General features: G+C 43.5%; 1 protein-coding gene across 3 annotated transcripts in view; it reads right to left on the bottom strand.

Moving 5' to 3' along the window:
* The window catches only part of LOC132832127 (F-actin-uncapping protein LRRC16A-like), a 458,164-nt gene that overhangs the window by 354,414 nt on the left and 82,210 nt on the right, over nucleotides 1-21,540 (bottom strand). For all 3 annotated transcript variants that reach the window (XM_060849857.1, XM_060849859.1, XM_060849860.1), the window contains exon 3: nucleotides 2,612-2,662. In XM_060849857.1, coding sequence (XP_060705840.1) covers nucleotides 2,612-2,662 — 51 coding nt within the window. The remainder of the gene's footprint in view (nucleotides 1-2,611; nucleotides 2,663-21,540) is intronic.

The following is a 21,540-nucleotide window of genomic DNA, read 5'->3' as shown; positions in this document are numbered from 1 at the left end:
CCCATTTGCCTGCATTTGGCCCATATCCCTCTATACTTTTCAGATCCAAGTACCTGTCCAAATTGACTTTTAAAATCTTGTAACTGTACTCACCTATGTCCTTGCCTCTAGCAACTCATTCTATATATGCACCACCCTCTATGTGAAAAGGTTGTCCCTCAGGTCCCTTTTAAATATTTCCCATCTCACATTAAAGCTATTGCCTCTAGTTTTGAACTGCCCTACCCTGGGAGAAAGACCTTGGCTATTCACCTTATCCTGATCTCTCATACTTTTATAAACCTCAAGGAGGTCACCCCTCAGCCTCCTATACTCCAGGGAAAACAAAAATCCCAACCTAACCTGCCTCTCCTTATGACTCAAACCTCCAGTCTTGCTAACATATTTGTAAAATTTTTTGCACCCTTTCCAGTTTAATAACACCCTTCCTATAGCAGGACGACCAGAATTGCACGCATTACTCCAAATATGTCCTTGTGTCTCATAAAGCTGTAACGTGACATCCCAACTCCTGTTCTCAATGCTCTGACTGATGCCAGCAACCACATCAAATTGCTTCTTCGCCACCCTGTCTACTTATGATGCCACGTTTTAGGAATTATGTACCGGTAACCCCCAAGTCTCTGTTTGACAACACTCCCAAGGGCCCTAGCATTATCTTTAGAAGTCCTTCCCTGGTTTGCTTTACCTAAATTAAATTCTGTCTGTCATGCCTCGGCTCATTGGCCCAGTTGTTCAAGATCCCCAAATATTCTTAAATAACCTTTTCCATTGTCCACTCTACCACCAATTGTTGGTGTTTTTTTGGAAACTTACCAACTATGCCTCCTATATTTTCATCCAAATTGTTGATGTAAATGACAAACAACAATATACCCTGATCCTTGTAGCACACCAGTGGTCAATAGCCCTCAGTGTGAATGACAACCCTCCACCACTACACTCTGTCTCCTACCATCAAGCTAATTTTGTATCCAATTGGGGAGCTCTCACTTGATCCCATGCAATCTAATCTTGCTAACCAGTCTACTATGCTAATACATTTGTCAGGCATGATTTTCCCTTTTGTAAACTGATGCCGAGACAGCTTGTTTATATTCTTGTATTTCAAAATGCCCTGCTATTACTTCCTTTAAGATAGACTTTAGCATTTTTCCATTGACAGATATCAAGCTAACTAGTCTGTAATTGTCCTTGTTGTGTAAGGGGTAATGTTCAAGTTTTCTAATCCTATGGCATTTTTCTTTCCGAAGGATTCTTGAACATGTATTACCAAGGTAACCACTATCTCTGTATCTACTTCCTTCAATGTCTTAAAATGCAACCCATCCAGGACAACATTCCCTCTTAAACTGAGTGTGTGGCTGCACACACATGCAGTCACTCCAACATTCCACGCCATCATCGCACTAACTTCCAATTCCAGAATTCACTACAATGCGTGGACCTCGGGCCTAACCAGCCAGAAAGAAAATTAGAGGAGAAAATGGTGGTCTAAAGGAGTTAATCGATCTTTAGACCCATTACTTTGCTGCTTTCTTCTTCCTCCAGTGATAGTTATTATATTTGCATCCTTTCTATCGTTTGGTCCTTGATTTAGTATTTTTGGAATGATATTTATATCCTCAACTTTGATGCTTTATGGAAAATATTAATACAATGCCTCCGCCATTTCCTGGTTTCCTGTTAATAGTTCTCTAGCTTCATCTCTAAGTGGGGGGGTCGGGTTTATGTTCTACTTTGCTCTCTCACTTTTTAATAAGCTCTTACTACCTATTTTTATATTGCTTGCTGGTTTATGCTAAGGTTATTTTCTCTTTTTTTTTGGCTTGATCCTCTTGGGTGCTTTTAATCCTACATTTACCACTAATTGTTTCCACACCATCTTTTTTTCTTTCAATTTGAGATTATTTTTACCTTTTTTGATTAGCTATTTGATTTAGAGTTGTGTTGGAAAGAAATGCAGTTGGCCACTTTGGTGTTGTGTTGGACCATAGCCCAGGCTTCAAGCATGAAATCTGTAGGAAGCATCGCAATTCCATAGAAGTACCGAGATAGACCACTAAATAAGTAAGTATGATAGGATCGGCTATCGTAACTGCTAGATCCACACAACTGGAAAGAAACAGATACATTAAGTTTCTTTGTCGGGGTCAGAGAACATATTTGCTTCCTGTACTCAAAAGCAAGGCAATAAATATATGAAAATCGACATTCCAAACTTTCAGCTGGCTATGGTCCAATGCCATGCAGAGTTGCCCTCTCGTGGAGTTACTGTCAGTCCATTGTCATACCATCAGCACCTGACATGTGCACACTAAAATGAATCTTGGAAGTTTTGCAATTGCACCCCTATCACTTACAATAAAATCACAGCAGCAGCAGGTCCCAGAGGTTTGAGGAGACTTTGAGAATTCAAACTGTCCACTTGCTTTCCTTCTGCACGCATGGCTAAAACCATCTTCAAATGTACATGAAAGCAAGATACACTTGAAGAATTTTAATTTCTAGCAACAGCCACCAAGTGTAAATTTCATAGTCCCTCCATATTCTTCTGTTCATTCCCCAAGTTGAAATCAGGATTATGAAAGATAATCAAATAAAGTCGTACCTTGGTCGGGATTCGGGCTGCTAACAGAAAAACCCGGCATGATGTCAGCACCTATGGAGTTAAAAAAAGAAAAAAAATCAGAACATGCACATTTTAAAATAAACTGCTTTTCCTGTTATAGTTTAAAATTATTACTTTATTGGATTTGAATAGAGTCATAGAGATGTACAACATGGAATACAAATCAATTAAAAATAGTATGTGTTCCCTACAGCTGCAGCATCAGTGCTTTACACAGAGGTAAAAACCAATGACTGCAGATGCTGGAAACCAGATTCTGGATCAGTGGTGCTGGAAGAGCACAGCAGTTCAGGCAGCATCCAAGGAGCAGTAAAATCGACATTTCGGGCAAAAGCCCTTCATCTGGAATAAAGGCAGAGAGCCTGAAACGTGGAGAGATAAGCTAGAGGAGGGTGGGGGTGGGGAGAAAGTAGCACAGAGTACAATGGGTAAGTGGGGGAGGGGATGAAGGTGATAGGTCAGGGAGGAGAGGGTGGAGTGGATAGGTGGAAAAGGAGATAGGCAGGTAGGACAAGTCCGGACAAGTCATGGGGACAGTGCTGAGCTGGAAGTTTAGAACTAGGGTGAGGTGGGGGGGGAAGGGGAAACGAGGAAACTGTTGAAGCCCACATTGATGCCCTGGGGTTGAAGTATTCCGAGGCGGAAGATGAGGCGTTCTTCCTCCAGGTGTCTGGTGGTGAGGGAGCGGCAGTGAAGGAGGCCCAGGACCTCCATGTCCTCGGCAGAGTGGGAGGGGGGAGTTGAAATGTTGGGCCACGGGGCGGTGTGGTTGATTGGTGCGGGTGTCCCAGAGATGTTTCCTAAAGCGCTCTGTTAGGAGGCGCCCAGTCTCCCCAATGTAGAGGAGACCGCATCAGGAGCAACGGATACAATAAATGATATTGGTGGATGTGCAGCTAAAACTTTGGACGTGGAAGGCTCCTTTAGGGCCTTGGATAGATGTAAGGGAGGAGGTGTGGGCGCAGGTTTTGCAGTTCCTGCGGTGGCAGGGGAAGGTGCCAGGATGTGAGGGTGGGTTGTAGGGGGACGTGGATCTGACCAGGTAGTCATGGAAGGAACGGTCTTTGCGGAAGGCAGAAAGGAGTGGGGAGGGAAATATATCCCTGGTGGTGGAGTCTTTTCGGAGGTGGCGGAAATGTCGGTGGATGATTTGGTTTATGCGAAGGTTTGTAGGGTGGAAGGTGAGCACCGGGGCGTTCTGTCCTTGTTACAGTTGGAGGGGTGGGGTCTGAGGGCGGAGGTGCGGGATGCGTTGGAGGGCATCTTTAACCATGTGGAAAGGGAAATTGCGGTGTCTAAAGAAGGAGGCCATCTGGTGTGTTCTGTGGTGGAACTGGTCCTCCTGGGAGCAGATACGGCAGAGGCGGAGGAATTGGGAATTACGGGATGGCATATTTGCAAGAGGTAGGGTGGGAAGAGGTGTAATGCAGGTAGCTGTGGGAGTCAGTGGGTTTGTAAAAAATGTCAGTGTCAAGTCGGTCGTCATTAATGGAGATGGAGAGGCCCAGGAAGGGGAGGGAGATGTCAGAGATGGTCCAGGTAAATTTAAGGTCAGGGTGGAATGTGTTGGTGAAGTTGATGAATTGCTCAACCTCCTCGCGGGAGCACGAGGTGGCGCCAATGCAGTCATCAATGTAGCGGAAGAAGAGGTGGGGAGTGGTGCCGGTGTAATTACGGAAGATCAACTGTTCTACGTAGCCAACAAAGAGACAGGCATAGCTGGGGCCCATACGTGTGCCCATGGCTACCCCTTTGGTCTGGAAGAAGTGGGAGGATTTGAAGGAGAAATTGTTAAGGGGCGTTGGGAATACGATAGGTGGAAGGAGGTTAAGGTGAGGGTGATAGGCCGGAGAGGGGGTGGGGGCGGAGAGGTCAGGAAGAAGATTGCAGGTCAAGAAAGCGGTGCTGAGTCTGAGGGTTGGGACTGAGAAAAGCTGGGGGGAGGGGGAAAGAGGAAGCTGGAGAAATCTGCATTCATCCCGTGTGGTTGGAGGGTTCCTAGGCAGAAGATGACGCGCTCTTACTCCAGGCGTCGTGTTGCTATGGTCTGACGATGGAGGCAGCCAAGGACCTCCCTTAACCCTCACCTTAACCTCTTTTCACCTATCGTATTCCCAACGCCCCTCCCCCCTACCTTTTATCTTAGTCTGCTTGGCACACCCTCCTCATTCCTGAAGAAGGGCTTATGTCCGAAACGTTGATTCTCCTGCTCCTTGGATGCTGCCTGACCTGCTGCACTTTTCCAGCAACACATTTTCAGCTCTGATCTCCAGCATCTGCAGTCCTCACTTTGTCCTCATTGTCACTACCTACTTGACCAGAGGAAATAATCATTCTTTATTTGCTTTATCAAAGCTACCAAGTAAAAAATATCTTCTCTGCTTCAGTGGAAATGGTCTCAAGCATTTCATGCTCTAGGTCTCTCAAGCCAGGAAAGAAATTGGCAAAACAGAAGCAAATCTGCAACTTTATACAATGTTTACTTCAAAATCATGACGCAGCTCAAGTCAAGGAGCTTTCCTGATTCAAGCCAAAATAAGATGCAACAATTGAATACTTTACAGGTGACAAAGCCAAAACATCAATTCAAATATCAAAACCAGACAGACCGGAAAATTCAATTTGACAGAACAGAAATGAAGTTTACTTTGAAGTTGCAACATCTAAATAAGCACGGGCGAAGATGATATATGTCAAACTCAGGATTAATATTGAGAAGTTTACTTTAACTCAAAGTGTCAGAGTGCAAGGTATGTCTGTTGTGCAAAAGCCCTTAATCATTTAAGAAATAATTATTGGCAATAAGGAAACTTCCGGATTGTTTCTGACTTCTCTATGAATATGAGCTGAAAGCCCATCATCTTGTAACACTGAACTGCAGTAATACATACTGCAGTTAGATAATTTAAGACTTGTTTCCACATAATTCTCTTTTCCCAAAAAAATGTATGTACACTATTTAAGGTGCTTACCCCATCCATTTAACTCAATTTAAATAAATCAAAGACAGAATCAATTGCAGTACTTTATGCATGGAAGTTTAATAACCACTGGTCACAAGCTAACCACAGACCTGCAGGATAGTCCTCTGACCAGTTATAAAGTATAATCAAAGGCTTCAGCAGAGTAATTAAACAGACAGACTTGGAAACAACAATCAACTGAACCAGAAATCTATTGAAAAAAAACAAAATGCAAACGTATTCAGAGTTCTGTATACAGCTCAATCTCTTCTTCCAGAACTGATTAAAAATCTATTCTCGATAGTTCTTGCACACATTCTGTCGATTAAACAAAACAAGAGCAAGTCCCATTTTCAACCCTTCAATAAAAGGCAATAGGATAAGAAAACAAAGCCAGAATGTAACCAAATTACTAAGAGGAACTATGAGTTCAGGAAATCTGAAGATAAACAATCCGTCAAAAATTATAGCAATATCGATCACCACCTGAAAAATGCAATCTTTACTTTTCCATCATGAGCCCTTCCTATTTTCTAATGCACCGGAATTTCCCTGCTTCTTTTAGTCAATGGTACAAAAGATAGAGGTGCATGAATTGAAAGATGACAATATAATTCATAACCTGTAAAACAAGAAAATGATTCAAGCTTTGGAAGCATAAGGTGGAGAGCAGCATGGAGTATTCTTCATCTTCACACTTGGAGTGCAATTAAATTTTGCAGCTGCAAAAGATCAAGGAAGTTTGACAATTACCCAAATTCTGATCTTTCCCACCCAGTGATCAACCTTTTATTGCTGAATCCCCAGACACAAATCTAGTTGGGAACTGGCTATCAAAGGTAAATATCTCCTAACTGCTCATACCCAGGGCTGGCTCAAATTTGTGACAAGATTTTCAGGTTCTGTATATATCTGTAATTTTGGGTTGAGATGAACATATAATCCGTACCTGCTCTGTATTATACTTATTTTGATATGACTGTGTGGCAAAGGCAAAATAATGAAACACTACCTTGATTTACACTCCACAACCACCTGATGAAGGAGCGGCGCTCCGAAAGCTAGTGCTTCCAAATAAACCTGTTGGACTATAACCTGGTGTTGTGTAATTTTTTAACTTTGTCCAACCCAGTCCAACACTGGCATCTCCAAACCATTACCCTGATTTCAATACACTCATAAGAACATTGTTCCTAACATGCAAGAGTGATGGTGAAACAAACTGAAACTGAAGGTGTTAAGATTTAAAAATGGTTTCACAATTTCCTTGGCCTCTCTTTGCTTCTGAACATTTTGCAAATTGATACTGAGATCATCGCAAAATTCCAAGTATCTTCCCAATCAGCAGACTGAGTACAGCTTTGTTTCTAATTCCAGATTGTGCTCATGGAAAAAACTCAAGGCAAGGCTAGGCTTAGCTCGCCGACTCTTATAACCTGTCAAACAGCCAAATATAGCAGAAACATTAACTGTTCACTTCTCACATTCAGTACCTGCATTATCCAAGGGACATACCTTTATGTCAACCTTATTTTCTTCTATCAGTCTCTTAAGCATATCTTTTCCACTGAATATTTTTATATTTCTTTGCATTTTGCCAGGAAAGTAGAATCAATTAACTGTGACCTGTTCAGTTAGAAAAGTGTTTGACCATTTTTTCTGGCTTCCTTGGCCCTCAACAGGGCTTCTTTTGGCCCATTTCCAGGGTGGAATGGGGAATAATGGAAAGAAGGAAAGGCAGCGTGTGCATGATGTGTTCCAGGAGACACAAAACGGCAACCAATAACTTCAGACAAGGAGGCAAGACATCTAGGTGTTTAGTTAAAAGGGACAGGGTTGCATTAATTAATGAAGATGGGCTGCAGAGAGGCGAATCCTCATATCCCTCAGGAAACAAATCATTTGTTTAACAGTACATGTTGTACAGTCACTGTGATGAAATCCATTTCTTTAATTCATCTGTACTAAGACAGACTGCAATCTGTCAAATGTTCAATAGGCCTCACAAAGCCAAGCAAAGGAGCTGGGTTTAAACCGACAGTGACCTTGGATTCCTTTCCGGTGACACACGTGATGCTGGCTTTGGCAGAATTCGCCCAGAAGTGGGGGCGCACAAACAAGCTGCCATCCAGCCAGTATTTGAGGGGGGGGGGGGGGGAAAATGGTGAACATCTCTCTGGCTCAGTCGCAGGCACTGTTTGATTTGGGAACTTATACATGCTGATGGATTTGTGCATGTGTTAAACAAGCAAACACCTGATAAATCACCAAAGAACACAGACAGATATGTTCCAAAGGTGATTCTCACATCTGTGCTTGAAATACTGAAGCTGCAAAGATAAAAAATACATCTACACTACTAATAAAGTAAAAGGCAGGGTCTTTGTGGTCTGAAGAGAGACCACGAGTGACAAAAATAGAAGTCAGACGGACCACCATTCCTGATCAGTAGCTCCAACCGGAAGACACACTGCAAGAAGCAAATTACAAGAGCTGCAGTAGCATAATAGCCTCCAGACACACAACCGTCTGGATTCACAAATAAGCAGCGTCATTGTTCAAATGAGGTGACAGAACTGCAATCACTCGTGAAACTCCACCAATACATGTAGCTGTCTCCAGAGACACAGGAAGAAAGCTGTAGGAAACAAAATCTCCAATAGTCAGTTATAGCATCATTCAATTTCTGATGGTCCAGTCTGCTCTATTCGGAGATCATCCGATGAAGTTATATGGGTGGAACTTAAAAAATAATAAAGGGACGATCATTTTGTTGGAGTTGTACTATAGCCCCCAATAGTCAGCAGGACGCTGCAACATAAATATGCAAGGAGATTTCAGGTAATTGAAAGAAAAATAGGGTTGTAATAGGTGATTTAACAGACTGGGACTGTCAGTGTTCCAGGCTTGGATGGAGAGGACTAGGCAGAACTGGGTACTGCAGATGCTGGAGATTAGAGTCTAGATTAGAGTGGCGCTGGAAAAGCACAGCAGGTCACGCAGCAGAGTGGGGTGGGGGGGGGGGGTGGGGGGAGGAGATCGATGTTTCAGGCAAAAGTCCTTCATCGGGAAGGAAGCTGGGAGATTCTGGGGTGGAGAGAGATGTGGGAGGGGGGTGGGGCTGGGGAGAAGGCAGCTGAGTGTGCATTCGGTGAATGGAGGTGGGGATGAAGGGGATAGGTTGGAGAGGAGGGTGGAGCGGGATAGGTGGGATGGAAGATTGACAGGCAGGACAGTTCATGAGGATGGCGCTGAGCTGGAAGGTTAGAACTATGGTAAGGTGGGGGTAGGGGAAATGAGGAAACTGGTGGAGTCCACATTGATGCCCTGGGGTTGAAGTGTTCCGAGGCGGAAGATGAGGCGTTCTTCCTCCAGGCGTTGGGTGGTGAGGGAGCGGCAATGGAGGTGGTCTAGGACCTGCAAGTCCTCGGCAGAGTGGGAGGGGGAGTTGAAATGTTGGGCTATGGGGCGGTGTGGTTGGTTGGTGCTGGTGTCCCAGAGATGTTCCCTAAAGCGCTCTGCTAGAAGGTGTCCAGTCTCCCCAATGTAAAGGAGACCGCATCGGGAGCAACAATACAGTAAATGACATTGGTGAAACGCTGATGAATATGGAAGGCTCCTTTGGGCCTTGGACAGAGGTGAGGGGGGAGGTGTGGGCGCGGAGGTTTTGCAATTCCTACGGTGTCAGGGAAAGTTGCTGGAAGGGGACAGTGGGCTGCTGGGGGTAGTGGACTTAACCAGGTAATCGCGGAGGGAACAGTCTTTGTGGAAAGTGTATAGGGATGGAGAGGGGAATATATCCCTGGTGGTGGGGTCTGTTTGGAGGTGGTGGAAATGTCCGTGGTTAATGCGATGTATATGGAGGTTGGTGGGGTGGAAGGGGAGGACCGGCGGGTTCTGTCCTTGTTCCGGTTGGAAGGGTGGGGTTTGAGGGGGGAGGTGCGGGACGAGAATGCAGAGACAGTATGTTCCTACTAGTGTGAAGGGCAAGGCTGGTAGGTATTGGGAACCACTGGGTGACTCGAGAAATTGAGGTTTTGAGGTTTTGGTTAAGAAAAAGAAGGAAGCTTAGACAAATAAAGACAGCGGGGATCGAGTGAATTCACAGACAAGTATAAAGGCTGTGTACTTAAGAGAAAATCAGGATGGCAAAAAGGGGACACGAGATAGATTTGGCAAATAAGGTTAAAAAGAATCGAAAGGTATTCTACAAATACATTAATGACAAAAGGGTAACTAGGGAGAAAATATCAAAAGAACAGCAAGGCCAACCTATATGTGGAACGACAGGGGATGGGGAGATACCACAGAAGTATTTCGTGTCAGCATTTACTGTAGAGAAGAATATGAAAACTAGAGAAGGTGGAGGAAAATAATGTGATATTTTGAAGCGTCCATACGAGGCAAAAGGAGGTGCTGGATGTCTTAAAATGCAGAAAGGCGGATAAATCCTTTGGACCAGAACAGATGTTTCCCAGGACTTTGTGCGAAGTTAGGAAAAAGATTGCTAGGCCCCTTACTGAGACATTTGTGTCATCGATAGCCACAGGTCAGGTGCCAGAAGACTGCAGGTTGGTTAATGTGGTGTCATTATTTAAGAAAAATGGTAAGGAAAAGTCAGGGAACTATAGACCAGTGAGTCTTCCATCGGTGGTGGATAAGTTGATGAAAAGGATTAAGAGACAAGATTTGCATACCTTTGGAAAGGCGAGGACTGATTAACGATAGTCAGCAAGGTTTTGTGAATGGAAAGATGTGTCTCACTAACTTGATTGAGTTTTCTGAAGAGGTGGCAAAGAAGACTGAAGAGGAGAGTGGTGGATGTTGTTTATATGCACTTTAGTAAAGCGTTCGACAAAGTACTGCATGGTAGACTGGTTAGTAAGGTTAGATCACACGGGATCCAGCAGTAGCTAGCCAAGTGGATACGAAATTAGCTTGAAGGCACGAGATAAGATGGTGGTGACAGAGGGCTGTTTTTCAGAATAGAGGCTTGTGACCAGTGGTGTGCCACAAGAATCAGTGCTGGGTTCACTGCTTTTCATCATTTATATAAAACACTTGGATATGAATATATGAGGCATGTGGTTATTAAGTTTGCAGATGACACCAAAATTCATAGTGGAGTGGACATTGAAGAAGATTATCACAGAGTACAACAGGACCTTGATTAGATGTGCCAATGGGCTGAGGAATGGCAGGTGGAGTTTACTTTAGCTAAACAGGAGGTGTTGGTAAAGGCAAATTAGGGCAAGACTTGTACATTTAATGATATGGTCCTGGAGAGTGTTGCCAAACAGAGTCCATGGGGTGTAGGTGCGTAGTTCCTTGAAAGTAGAGTTGCAGGTTGAGAGGGTAGTGAAGGAAGAATTTGGCATACTTGCCTTCATTGATCAGAACACTGAGCACAAGAGTTGGGATTCACTGGGGAGGTCATTACTGGGATACTACATACAATTCTGGTCACCTTTCCATTGGAATGATGTTGTTAAACTTGAAGGAGTGTACAAAAGATTTACCATGATGTTGCTGGGACTGGAAGGTTTGAGTCACTGGGAGAGGCTATATAGAGGCTGAAGCTCTTTTCTCCTAGAACACCGAAAACCCAAGACTTTACTGAGGTTTAGAAAATCATGAGGGGCATGGATAGGGTGAATAGACAAGATCTTTTCTCCCTTGCATAGAGGAGTCCAAAACTAAAGGTCATAGGTTTAAGGTGAGAGGGGAAAAAAATTAAAAAGGGACCTGGGGGGCAACTTTCTCACACACAGAGTGCTGTGTTTAAGAAGAGGTAGTAGTGAAGGAGAGTATAATTACAACATTTAAAATGTATCTGGATGGGTATATGAATATGAAGGAATTACAGGCTAAATGCTGGCAAATGGGACTAGGTCAGATTGGGATGTCTGGTCCACTTGGAGGAGTTGGACTGAAGGGCCTGTTTCCATGCTGTATAACTGTACAACTCTCACGAAAACTACCACCAGCAGAGCCCGGAGCCTACATATTCACATTACAAAGGTGTTAGTCAATGATCATATCCAACAAAATAAAACCTAACAATCTTCTCTTGTTATTCAATGGCTTTACCATCACTGAAATCCCACTACCAGTACCTGAAGGGTTAACATTGACCTGAAACTCAACTGGACTAGCCATATAAATACTGCAGTTGCAAGGCTTGTTTGGAGACTGGAATTCCTTCAGCAAATAACTAATCTCCCGACTTCCCAAAATCTGTCTATCATCTGCAAGTCAGAAGTCAGGAAGAGAATAGAATATTCTTCATGTGTATGAAGGTGTGTGGCACCAACAACAAAAACTGAACACCATGGGTTAAGTAGTCATGGCAAAGTGGTGGATGGATTACAAATCCATTGAGGATTTCCTGGGTCACATGGTGATTCCATTCAGTTCCAGCCTCAGGTGACTGTGTGGAGTTTACACGTTCTCTCTGTATCTGTGTGAATTTTCTCCAGGCACTCCAGTTTCCTCGCATAGTCCAAAGATGACTACTGCCCAGTGGCCCTAACTTCGGTGCTCATAAAATGCTTTGAAAGGCTGGTCATGGCATTAATCAACTCCAGCTTCACCACTATTCTTGACCTTCTCCAATTTGCCTATCGGACCAACAGATCCACGTCAGATGCCATATCACTTGCCCTTCACTCCTCCCTCGAACATCTTACGAAGAACAGCTTCGTAAGAATCCTACTCATTGACTACAGTTCAGCCTTCAACACTATTATCCCCTTGAGACTGATTACTAAACTTAGTGATCTCAGACTAAAAGCTCCACTCTCTGCAACTGGATCCTCAATTTCCTGACCTACAGGCTACAATCAGTGAAGACTGGGGACAATATTTCATCGTCACTAACACTCAACACTGGAGCCCCTCAGGGGTGCGTACTGAGTTCCCTACGGTACTTACTGTATACCCATGACTGCATCGCCAAATACCAGACTAATGCCATTTACAAGTTCGCTGATGACATCACCATATTCAGTCGGACCTCAGATGGTGACAAAACAGACTACAGATAGGAGGTGGAAGATCTGGGAAAATGGTGTGCTGAGAACAATCTAGCTCTCGATGCCGGCAAAACCAAGGAACTCATTATTGACTTTCGGCGGGATGTTACTCATGGCCCCTACACATTAACAGCACAGAGGTGGAACAAGTGGAGAGTGTCAACCCCTGGGCGTGGTTATCCACAACAAGCTTTCTTGGACTCTTCATGTGGACGCACTGGTTACAAAGGCCCAACAACGTCTCTTCTTCCTCAGGCAGCTGAGGAAATTTGCTGTGATGGCGAATACCCTTGCCAACTTTTATAGGTGCACCATCGAAAGCATTCTGTCTGGATGTATCACTACCTGGGATGGCAAGATCGGAGACAGTTACAGAGAGTGGTGAACTCGGCCCGGACAATCGCAAAGGCCAACCTCCCATCTACAGAATCCATCTACCAGGCCTGCTGTCAAGGAAAGGCCACCAGCATTCTTAAAGATCCATCCCACCCTGGCAATGTTTTTCTACAACCTCTACCACTGGGGAGAAGGTAAAGAAGCCTGAACACGAACACACGAACACACACACACACCAGCCGGTTTTAAACAGTTGCTATCTGCTGTTAGGATACTGAACGGAGACTCAAACGCTTAACATTGGCCTGTACCGGTGTTTTTGTTTTTGCTGCTGCTTACCTATTATTTACTTATCTATGCTACTTAACTCTGTGATCTGCCTGAATTGCTCACAAGACAAAGCTTTTCACTGTGCCTTGGTACACGTGACAATAAATTGAATTCAATTCAATGTGCAGGTTAGGTGAATTGACCATGCTAGATTCCCATAGTGTCCATGGTAGTGAGGCTTGGTCATGGGAAATGCAGGGTAACAAGGATGGGTTAGTGGTTTGGGTCTGGGTGGGATGTCCTTCAGACACATTGTGTGGACCCACTGGTCTGCTTCCACACTGTCAGGATTTCATGATTTTGTGCAAAATAAAGCAGCTGCGTGATCTGCACCACCACTATATCAGGAAGGATAATGTATGCCATATCAGGTACTATCTCGTGGATTGACAAGGGTCAAGCCGCCTGTGAGAAGCACATGGGAACAGTACAACCTCCAAGTTTGTTTCCAAACCCCTCACAATCCTGACATGGAAGAGTTACCCCTCCTTCAAGGTCGCTGAATCAAAATCCAAAACTTTCCTCCCTCACAGCAGGGTGGGTGCAGCCACATCACCTGGGCTTCAGTGATTCAAGGGGATTCACCTTCTTCAAGGAAATTAAGGATGGGTAATAAATGGTGGCCTTGCCAGAGAGGATGACATCCCGGAACAGCAAATAAAGAGATTCAGGCAGAAATTTTCATCGAACATTATTTTTGCTGCATTGACAGTCAAAGCACAGTAGAATGTTGGCAACTTCACCAAAAGACCCCGGCAATTTACAGTTAGCAACAAGATCACCTGGCCTGAATTTTCTGTTGGGACAATCCACAAACTACATGCAAAATTAAACTTAATTTGACATTGACCACAAATAAGTGAAAATCAAATTAAACACCCCAGGCCAGTGAAACGTACCAACCTCACATTATTTGTTCTTCGAGTATGAAAATTTCAACTCATTTAATTGTCATTCATGTTTAATAGCGTTTTAATTTTTGATGAGTCTTCTATTGATGCTAAATAAATACATAATAAAACAGAAAGTACTTGAAGTAAGGCTGCACCTTTAACTTCAGTTGTTCTTTGACCAGCTGTGAAACAAATTCTGGAGCAGAAATGGGTTGGACAAGCTGCCATTACCAGCACACCCATTGTTTTGCTTTCTCTATTATTTCTCTGAAATCAGCCTGCTATGTACAAACCAGGAATTCAGCTTAGGGTCTTGTGGTATTTGCTGATCAGTAATATACTATACTTAATGGCACAATCAGAGTAACTAAATAACCAAGTTACTTTAAGTTGATCCAGTTGTTATAGAAATTGCCCTTCAATATAGAACATCAGAGATCCCACAACAGAACTGGAAATCAGCATTTAAGGTGGCTTCAAAAAGTTGCAGAGTATTACATATGAAACAAGATATGATAAAACATCTGAAAATAGTTTTCTTCATTAATTAAGGCGCTTCAGTTTGAAAACAACTACCCATTAAAATCAGCTCCGACGATATTGAGCTCCATTTCTTTTGCAGGATTACATAATTCACTTCAAGGACAAAACAAAGGGCAGTGGAATAAACCATTTATATTTGTATAAAGAATTTATATACAATTCTTTACAACAGACAAAAATGATACACAAGTCAAGCATTCACCCATGATAACAATTTTCTAACTGCAATCACTGAAATACATAATCACTATAATAAGAACTGATGTTATACTGATCACATTCACTTCACATAGCTGTGTTAATGTAACTGAAGCCGCTTTTTGCTGAAAGGATAAAGAGAGTAGTCACCAATTTTCAGAGAATTTAATTTGCACTTAGATCACTGTCACAAACCAAGTACATTTTTTACGTGTTGAACTAAAACTAACAAAACGCAATATCTCAAGAATGTTATTTAAATATATGTAATTGTTGAATTTTTTTTATTAGAAATGTTAAATGAACATCTTCCAAAAAAAATAGGAGACTACACAAATTCTTTTTGAATTCAATTGCATAATTTGGTCAAAATAATCAGAGCAAATATAGCCCAGTGCCCTCCACGATCAATGACTGAAGAAATTACCAAAAGATTACAAAAAAAGCGAGAGGTAACCTCTATTTTATCTTGCATTTCCTCATTTTTCTGATGTTTTGTTCACCTGATGATTTTTCAAGGAGGAGGTTGAATAGCACATACTGGCAGTCTACTCAAACAAAGGACAGGGAGAGAAAAAGGGTTAGCAGTTGAGCGGCAGGGGAAAGAGAGAGAAAGAGAGAATAAATCATAGCTGCTATCAGGGTGGTATGGTGGATCAGCAGTTAGCACTGCTGCCTCACAGCACCAGGGTCCCTGGTTCAATTCCAGTCTCGGGTGACTATCTGTGTGGTGTTTGCACATTCCCCCCGTGTCTGTGTGGGTGTCTTCCGGTTTCCTCCCACAGTCCAAAGATGTGTAGGTTAGGTGAACTGCCCATGCTAAATTGCCCATAGTGCTAGGTGCTAGGGTTGGTGAGGACTGGTTGGGCCGAAGGGCCTGTTTCCACACTGTTGAGAATCTAAATCTAATCAACTTCACCTGCTATCAGTATACTTGAGCCCGGTCATCTGGTGCTGGGCCAAGGACATCATCTGGCTTAACTGTCTTTAACCTCAGGGTCAGCAGGCTAGTTATGGATTTCTCACTATTACCCAGTTTATTAACCAGTTTAATAAAATGTTCAGTTTTCAATAACAGCAACACTGGCCATTTCCAAATAGGACCACCTCATCTTGCAAATGTTGCAGTTTAACTCATTATCGTGTATTGGTGGGAAAAGCCTATCAAAACTTTTGATCTGTTTGGTAATTATATTGGAACCATGCTGATTTTCGAATTACTGACAGGACATCCTCAATAAAGCCATATTCCATTGACTTGAGTTCACTGTCAAAGATGGCTATACATTTGCATCATACCTTCTGCGATTCAAAAACATCCGAGATGAAGGCAACTTGTCTGAAAAGCTGCTCTAGGAACAATACCTTGAAAGAGAATTAATGGTAGTGGCTGTAAGCATCAGTTTGCTCATTATTATAGCATCCAGGCAATTACACAAAGAAAGACAAACAAACAGGCTTTATCACTTGGACAATGGGTCCCGGCTGGAGGAAAAGATTCCTAATCATGACATCAAGTTACAACAAGGATACATAAGCCATGACCTTATTACAATCACTAGGCAGTTGGGGCGAGGTGGTCATGAAATCTGACAGCCATTTTCATGTTTAAACAAAACTGAAAGGGGATTCAAGATGGCGGTAATCTGAATAGATCAGCCTTGCTGAGCTCTGCACCCTAAGCCAGGGGAGTAATATTTTTTCATCCCCCACTTTAGTTGCTTTTTTGGAAAAATATTAGTATCAAACGGTAATACAACCATTCAAAATCAATTTTCGAGTGTGTGAGAATGACAAAGGGGAATTAAATGCCCAACACTCAGGACAATCGAAAACAGCGGGCTGGCCCAAGACTGTAACTGGGGAAGCAGCTGCAGCTCCCTTTGCAGCTGTGAAAGAAACGCCTGCACAGCAGATCGTCATGGAGGAACTCGGAGCGATCCGACAGCTGATCCAGGAGATGAGGGAAGAGATTCATTATCAACTGGAGCCCATCTCGGCCATGCTGCAAAACCATGAGAAGGAGTTGGAAGGGCTTGGGAAGCGAGTTGAAGAGGTTGAGCAGTGGACCGTCGAGTCGGAGACAGAAGTTGAGTCCTCAGCGAAGTGGATCCAGGCCCTTGAGAAACAATTCGGGCCCTTACTGAGTAAGTTGATGACCTGGAAAATAGAGGTAGGAGAAAGTATATCTAGGTCTTGGGCTGCTGGAGGGCGTAGAAGGTGGGCAGCCCAGCAAGACCCTTGGAAGACTGGTTGCCACAATTTCTTGGCTGGGATGATGAGGCAGACCAGGTGAGGGTTGACAGAGCTCACCAGGTTGCGGTGCACAGATCCGGTCAGGGTCAGCAGCCTCACCTGGTTCTGATACAATTTCAATGCTACAGGGACAAGCAGAGAGTCATGGAAACTTCCAGAAGGTTGGGGAGAGATCCACAGGCCCTGACCTATCAGGGAACTAAGATACTGTTTTTCCAGGACTTTTCTAAAGCAGTGATCCATAACAGGAAATCGTTTGATGAGGTTAAGAGAAGGTTAAAGGACATTCAATGTTCGATGAGATACCCAGTACTTAGGAGGAGACTGTGCAGTTGTTTGATTCCTTGGAGCAAACCAAAAACTTCTTGGACACTTTAAATTAATGTCGAAGTATTTATGGACACAGACAATAATGCCTTTTCTTTTGTCTTGCTTTTATTTCTTGTACTTTCACTCCTTTCCCAAAGAAGCTATTGTTGGCGGGTGGTTTTTCCTCTCCAAGCTGGAGTGGTATTGATATATTGAGGAGGCTGGCACGCGGGGCGCACAGAGTGCTCACTGTTTTTGTTATACCTTTGTGTTTACAATGTCTTTTGTTTGGTTTCTTCCATTGCTTGGGTGCGGCTCGAGCTGGAAGTGGGGGGATTGAGGTGTTTGTGGGAAATGTAAGCACCTTCTGTGGACAGGGAGTAGACTCCCCCATTAAGTGCCTTTTGTGTTTTGTAGTTAGTTTTTTTATTTTTTTAAAAAAATAGACTCTGAGTTTCCTTTTGAGTATGCTCAGCGCGTTGCAAGACAAATGCTTCCTCGTGGTAAAAACAATAATTGCAGATGCTGGAAACCAGAGTCTAGACAGGTCAGGCAGCATCCGAGAGCAGTAAAATTGATGTTTCAGGCAGAAGCCCTTCTTCAGGAATACAGGCAGAGAGCCTGAAGTGTGGAGAGATAAATGAGAGGAGGGTGGGGGTGGGGAGAAAGTTGCATAGAGTACAATAGGTGAGTGGCGGATGGGTTGAAGGTGATAGGTCGGGGGAGGGGGGGGGGCAGGGGGAGGAGGATGTAGTGAAATTTCCAGCACCACTCTAATCTAGAATTCTTCCTCTTGGCAGGTCAAAGGTGATTGTAAAGGATCATGGTTAGCAGCATTCTTAAATGGTGCACCTGGAATATCAGAGAGATTCATTCGCCAGTTAAAAGGAAAATGGTGTTGTCGAGCCTTAGGATGAGACCCACCTTCATGACAAGGAACACTTGAATTTGCAGCGTAGAACATTACAGTTCAGTACAGACCCTTTAGCCCTCAATGTTGCACCAACCTGTGAAACCAATCTGAAGCCCATCTAACCTATACTATCCCATTTTCATCCTTATGCCTACCCAATGACCCATTGCCAAGTACACTACAGTTGCAGGCAGTGTGTTTCACACCCCAACTGCCCTCGGAGGAAAGAAACTACCTCTGACATCTCTCCGAGATCTATCACCCCTCAATTTAAAGCCATGTTGCCTCATGTTAGCCATCACCATCTGAGGAAAAAGGCTCTCACTGTCTAAATTATCTAACCCTCTGATTATCCTAAGGAGCCAACTAGGGGCAATACTAGTTTAGGTCTACTATTATGGAATCAAAAAGGGCTACTGAACAATCTTTTTGTAAAAGAACTCTTAGGGATGAGTGACCACAATAAGTTCTAATTTTACACTGCTTGGAAGAGAGGTAGTTAATTCTGAAGAATTTAAATTTGAATATGAGAACATATGAAGACAGAAGACATAAATTAGGGTGGGTTTGATCAAGTGTTTTTCTCGTCTTTTACCACTAGGATCAGGGGAGCGGCCATACTTGTCCGGAATGGTCTCCCATCTAACTTAATAGACTGTGTTAAAGAGAAGTATGGCCGGTTTGTTATTCTTAAGGTCATTACACATGGCGAGGAATATGATATTTTCAACATCTATGGTCCTCTGGCCCACTCTCTTAAGTGTCTGCTTGACGCACTGTCTAAGCTCAAGGCCTTGGCACTGCAGCATTGAATTGCAGCAGTTGGGTGATGTGTGTGTGGAACTGGGGTTGGCAGATCTTTAGAGACATTTACAGGCAGAGATTTTATGTTCTTTTCTAATCCTCATAAACGACACACAAGGATTGATTATTTCCTAACTGCTGTGGCTTTTTTTATATTTGGTGGTATCCTGTTCAATTGAGAATACTGCCATCTCTGATCATGCAGCGGTATAGTTAATGGATAAGATTAAGAGTGACACACTAGGCTCACCGTACTGGTGAATGGTTTCCTTCATCCTCAAGGACAGCAAGTTTGTAGAATACTTCTCCAGGGAATTTGAAGCTTTTTTGGCCAACAACTCAGGTACAGCTCAGAATTAGTCCATGCTTTGGGAGACCGCTAAGGCCTATGCTAGAGGGATAATTACCTCACACTCTGCCAGCCCCAAGCGACAGAAGGGAGAGCAGTAGCATCTGCTTGAGACGTGACTGAAGGCAGCTGAGACGCCAATATACAGTAGACCGTCAGTGACTAAGCTGCAATGGATCACGGCTCTCCGATCCACCTTAATCTCCGTATTCACACATACGGCAAGGAAGGAACTTCTCTTTGCAAAGCAGAGCCTGTTTGAGCATGGTGATAGGCCAGGTAAACACTTGGCATAATTGGCCAGGAAGAAGTTGCCTCCCAGTCTATTGCTTCTATTAGGGACGGGAATGGGACCCTTACTTACGATGCTAAAAAAAATCAGTGAGGAGTTTCAGAGGTTTTACTCTGAACTTTACCAGTCTGAATGCTGTGAGGACAGATGGGATAAGATGGAGTTTTTTCTTAGGTATTTAGATCTTCCTGGGCTGTCTGCTGAGCAGACGTCTCTCCTTAGGGCTCCGTTAACAGCACAAGAGACAGAGGAGACGGTGAGGCAACTTCAAAGTGGGAAGTGCCTGGCCCTGATGGCTTGCCCAGTGAGTTTTATAAAGAATTTGTAAACGTACTGTCGGGGCCGACATGTATAACTATTCGTATAGTCGGAATTGCCTCCCGCCATTCTTGAGAGAGGCTAATATCTCTCTTATCCTCGAGAAAGGGAAGACCCCAGAAGACTGTACTTCTTACAGACCCATCTCGCTTTTAAACTCTGATTTTTAAAATTTTATCAAATTGGAGTTGGAAACGGTATTGCCCTCTATTGTTAAGGAGAATAAGACCGGCTTTATAAAGGATCACAGATCTTCTAACAATGTTAGGAGACTGCTTAACATGATTAAAGTGGCCCAGCGACGGTTCAAAGGTTGGTGATTTCCTTGGACGTGGAGAAGGCATTTGACCAGGTGGAATGGCCGTATCTTTTATAGCCTGGAGCGGATTGGCCTGGGCGAAGCTTTTACTAAATGGATAAGGGTCTTTTACAGTAATCCTTTGGCAGCAGTTCTCACTAATGGTATATGGTTGGATAATTTTAACACTGGTGGGAGGGTGCTGGGCTGTCCCCTCTCACCTTTGCTGTTCACATCGGTGATTGAGCTGCTGGCAGAGGCCATTCATGGGGACCCTAATATAGCTGCCCCAAAGGTAGGGTCGCAGGTGCATAAGATCACATTATATGTGAATGATGTTCTCATTTTTCTCTCAAACAGCAGTTTTGGTGCCCTATTTGATAAATGTTAATTCATTGGCTTTTTCTCAGGTTACAAGATCAATTTTTCAAAATGGAGCTTATGCCTACGAGGGATCTTAGGGGAATACAAGACGTTGAATTTAAGTGGACACAGGGAGGCTTTCTTTCCATATCCCCATAGTTGGTTTGCCATGTTCCCGGCCGGGGACACTGGATCCCGGGTTAAGGCCTGGACAGATAGGGGTCTCTCTTGTTTGGCTGACCTGTTTGAAGATGAAGCATTAATGTGATTTGATCAAAAATCTCCTCAGTATGGATTATCGAGTAGGGGCCTCTTCCAATGTTTTAAGATCAGAGAGTTTATCCGAAAACAGACTACCCTTCTGGCTGAGTGTTATAGGTCTGATATGGAAAAGAGGGTGCTTCAGGATAAGAGCACTCTTTCAGTGAGTACTCTTTATCATTTGTTGGGAGGGGGTTCCTCAGGTGACATCCAGTGATTGTGGGATGTCTGGGAGAGAGAGGGGGTTGGGGTGGAGATCACTCCGGAAACTTGGGAGGATATTTGTGAGAATGCGAAGATGATTTTGATATGCAATAAGACCCATGCCATGCAATTAAAGATTCTTCATAGACTTCATCTGGCCCAGATTGTCTTGCAAAATTTAAGCAGGAAGAATCTTCAATGTGCCCCAAGTGTAAAATAAAACAGGTACCCTTACTCATTCTTT

This window comes from Hemiscyllium ocellatum, chromosome 34, assembly GCF_020745735.1.
Source record: "Hemiscyllium ocellatum isolate sHemOce1 chromosome 34, sHemOce1.pat.X.cur, whole genome shotgun sequence".
Taxonomy (NCBI): Eukaryota; Metazoa; Chordata; class Chondrichthyes; order Orectolobiformes; family Hemiscylliidae; genus Hemiscyllium; species Hemiscyllium ocellatum.
This window is presented reverse-complemented; position numbering and strand designations above follow the sequence as displayed.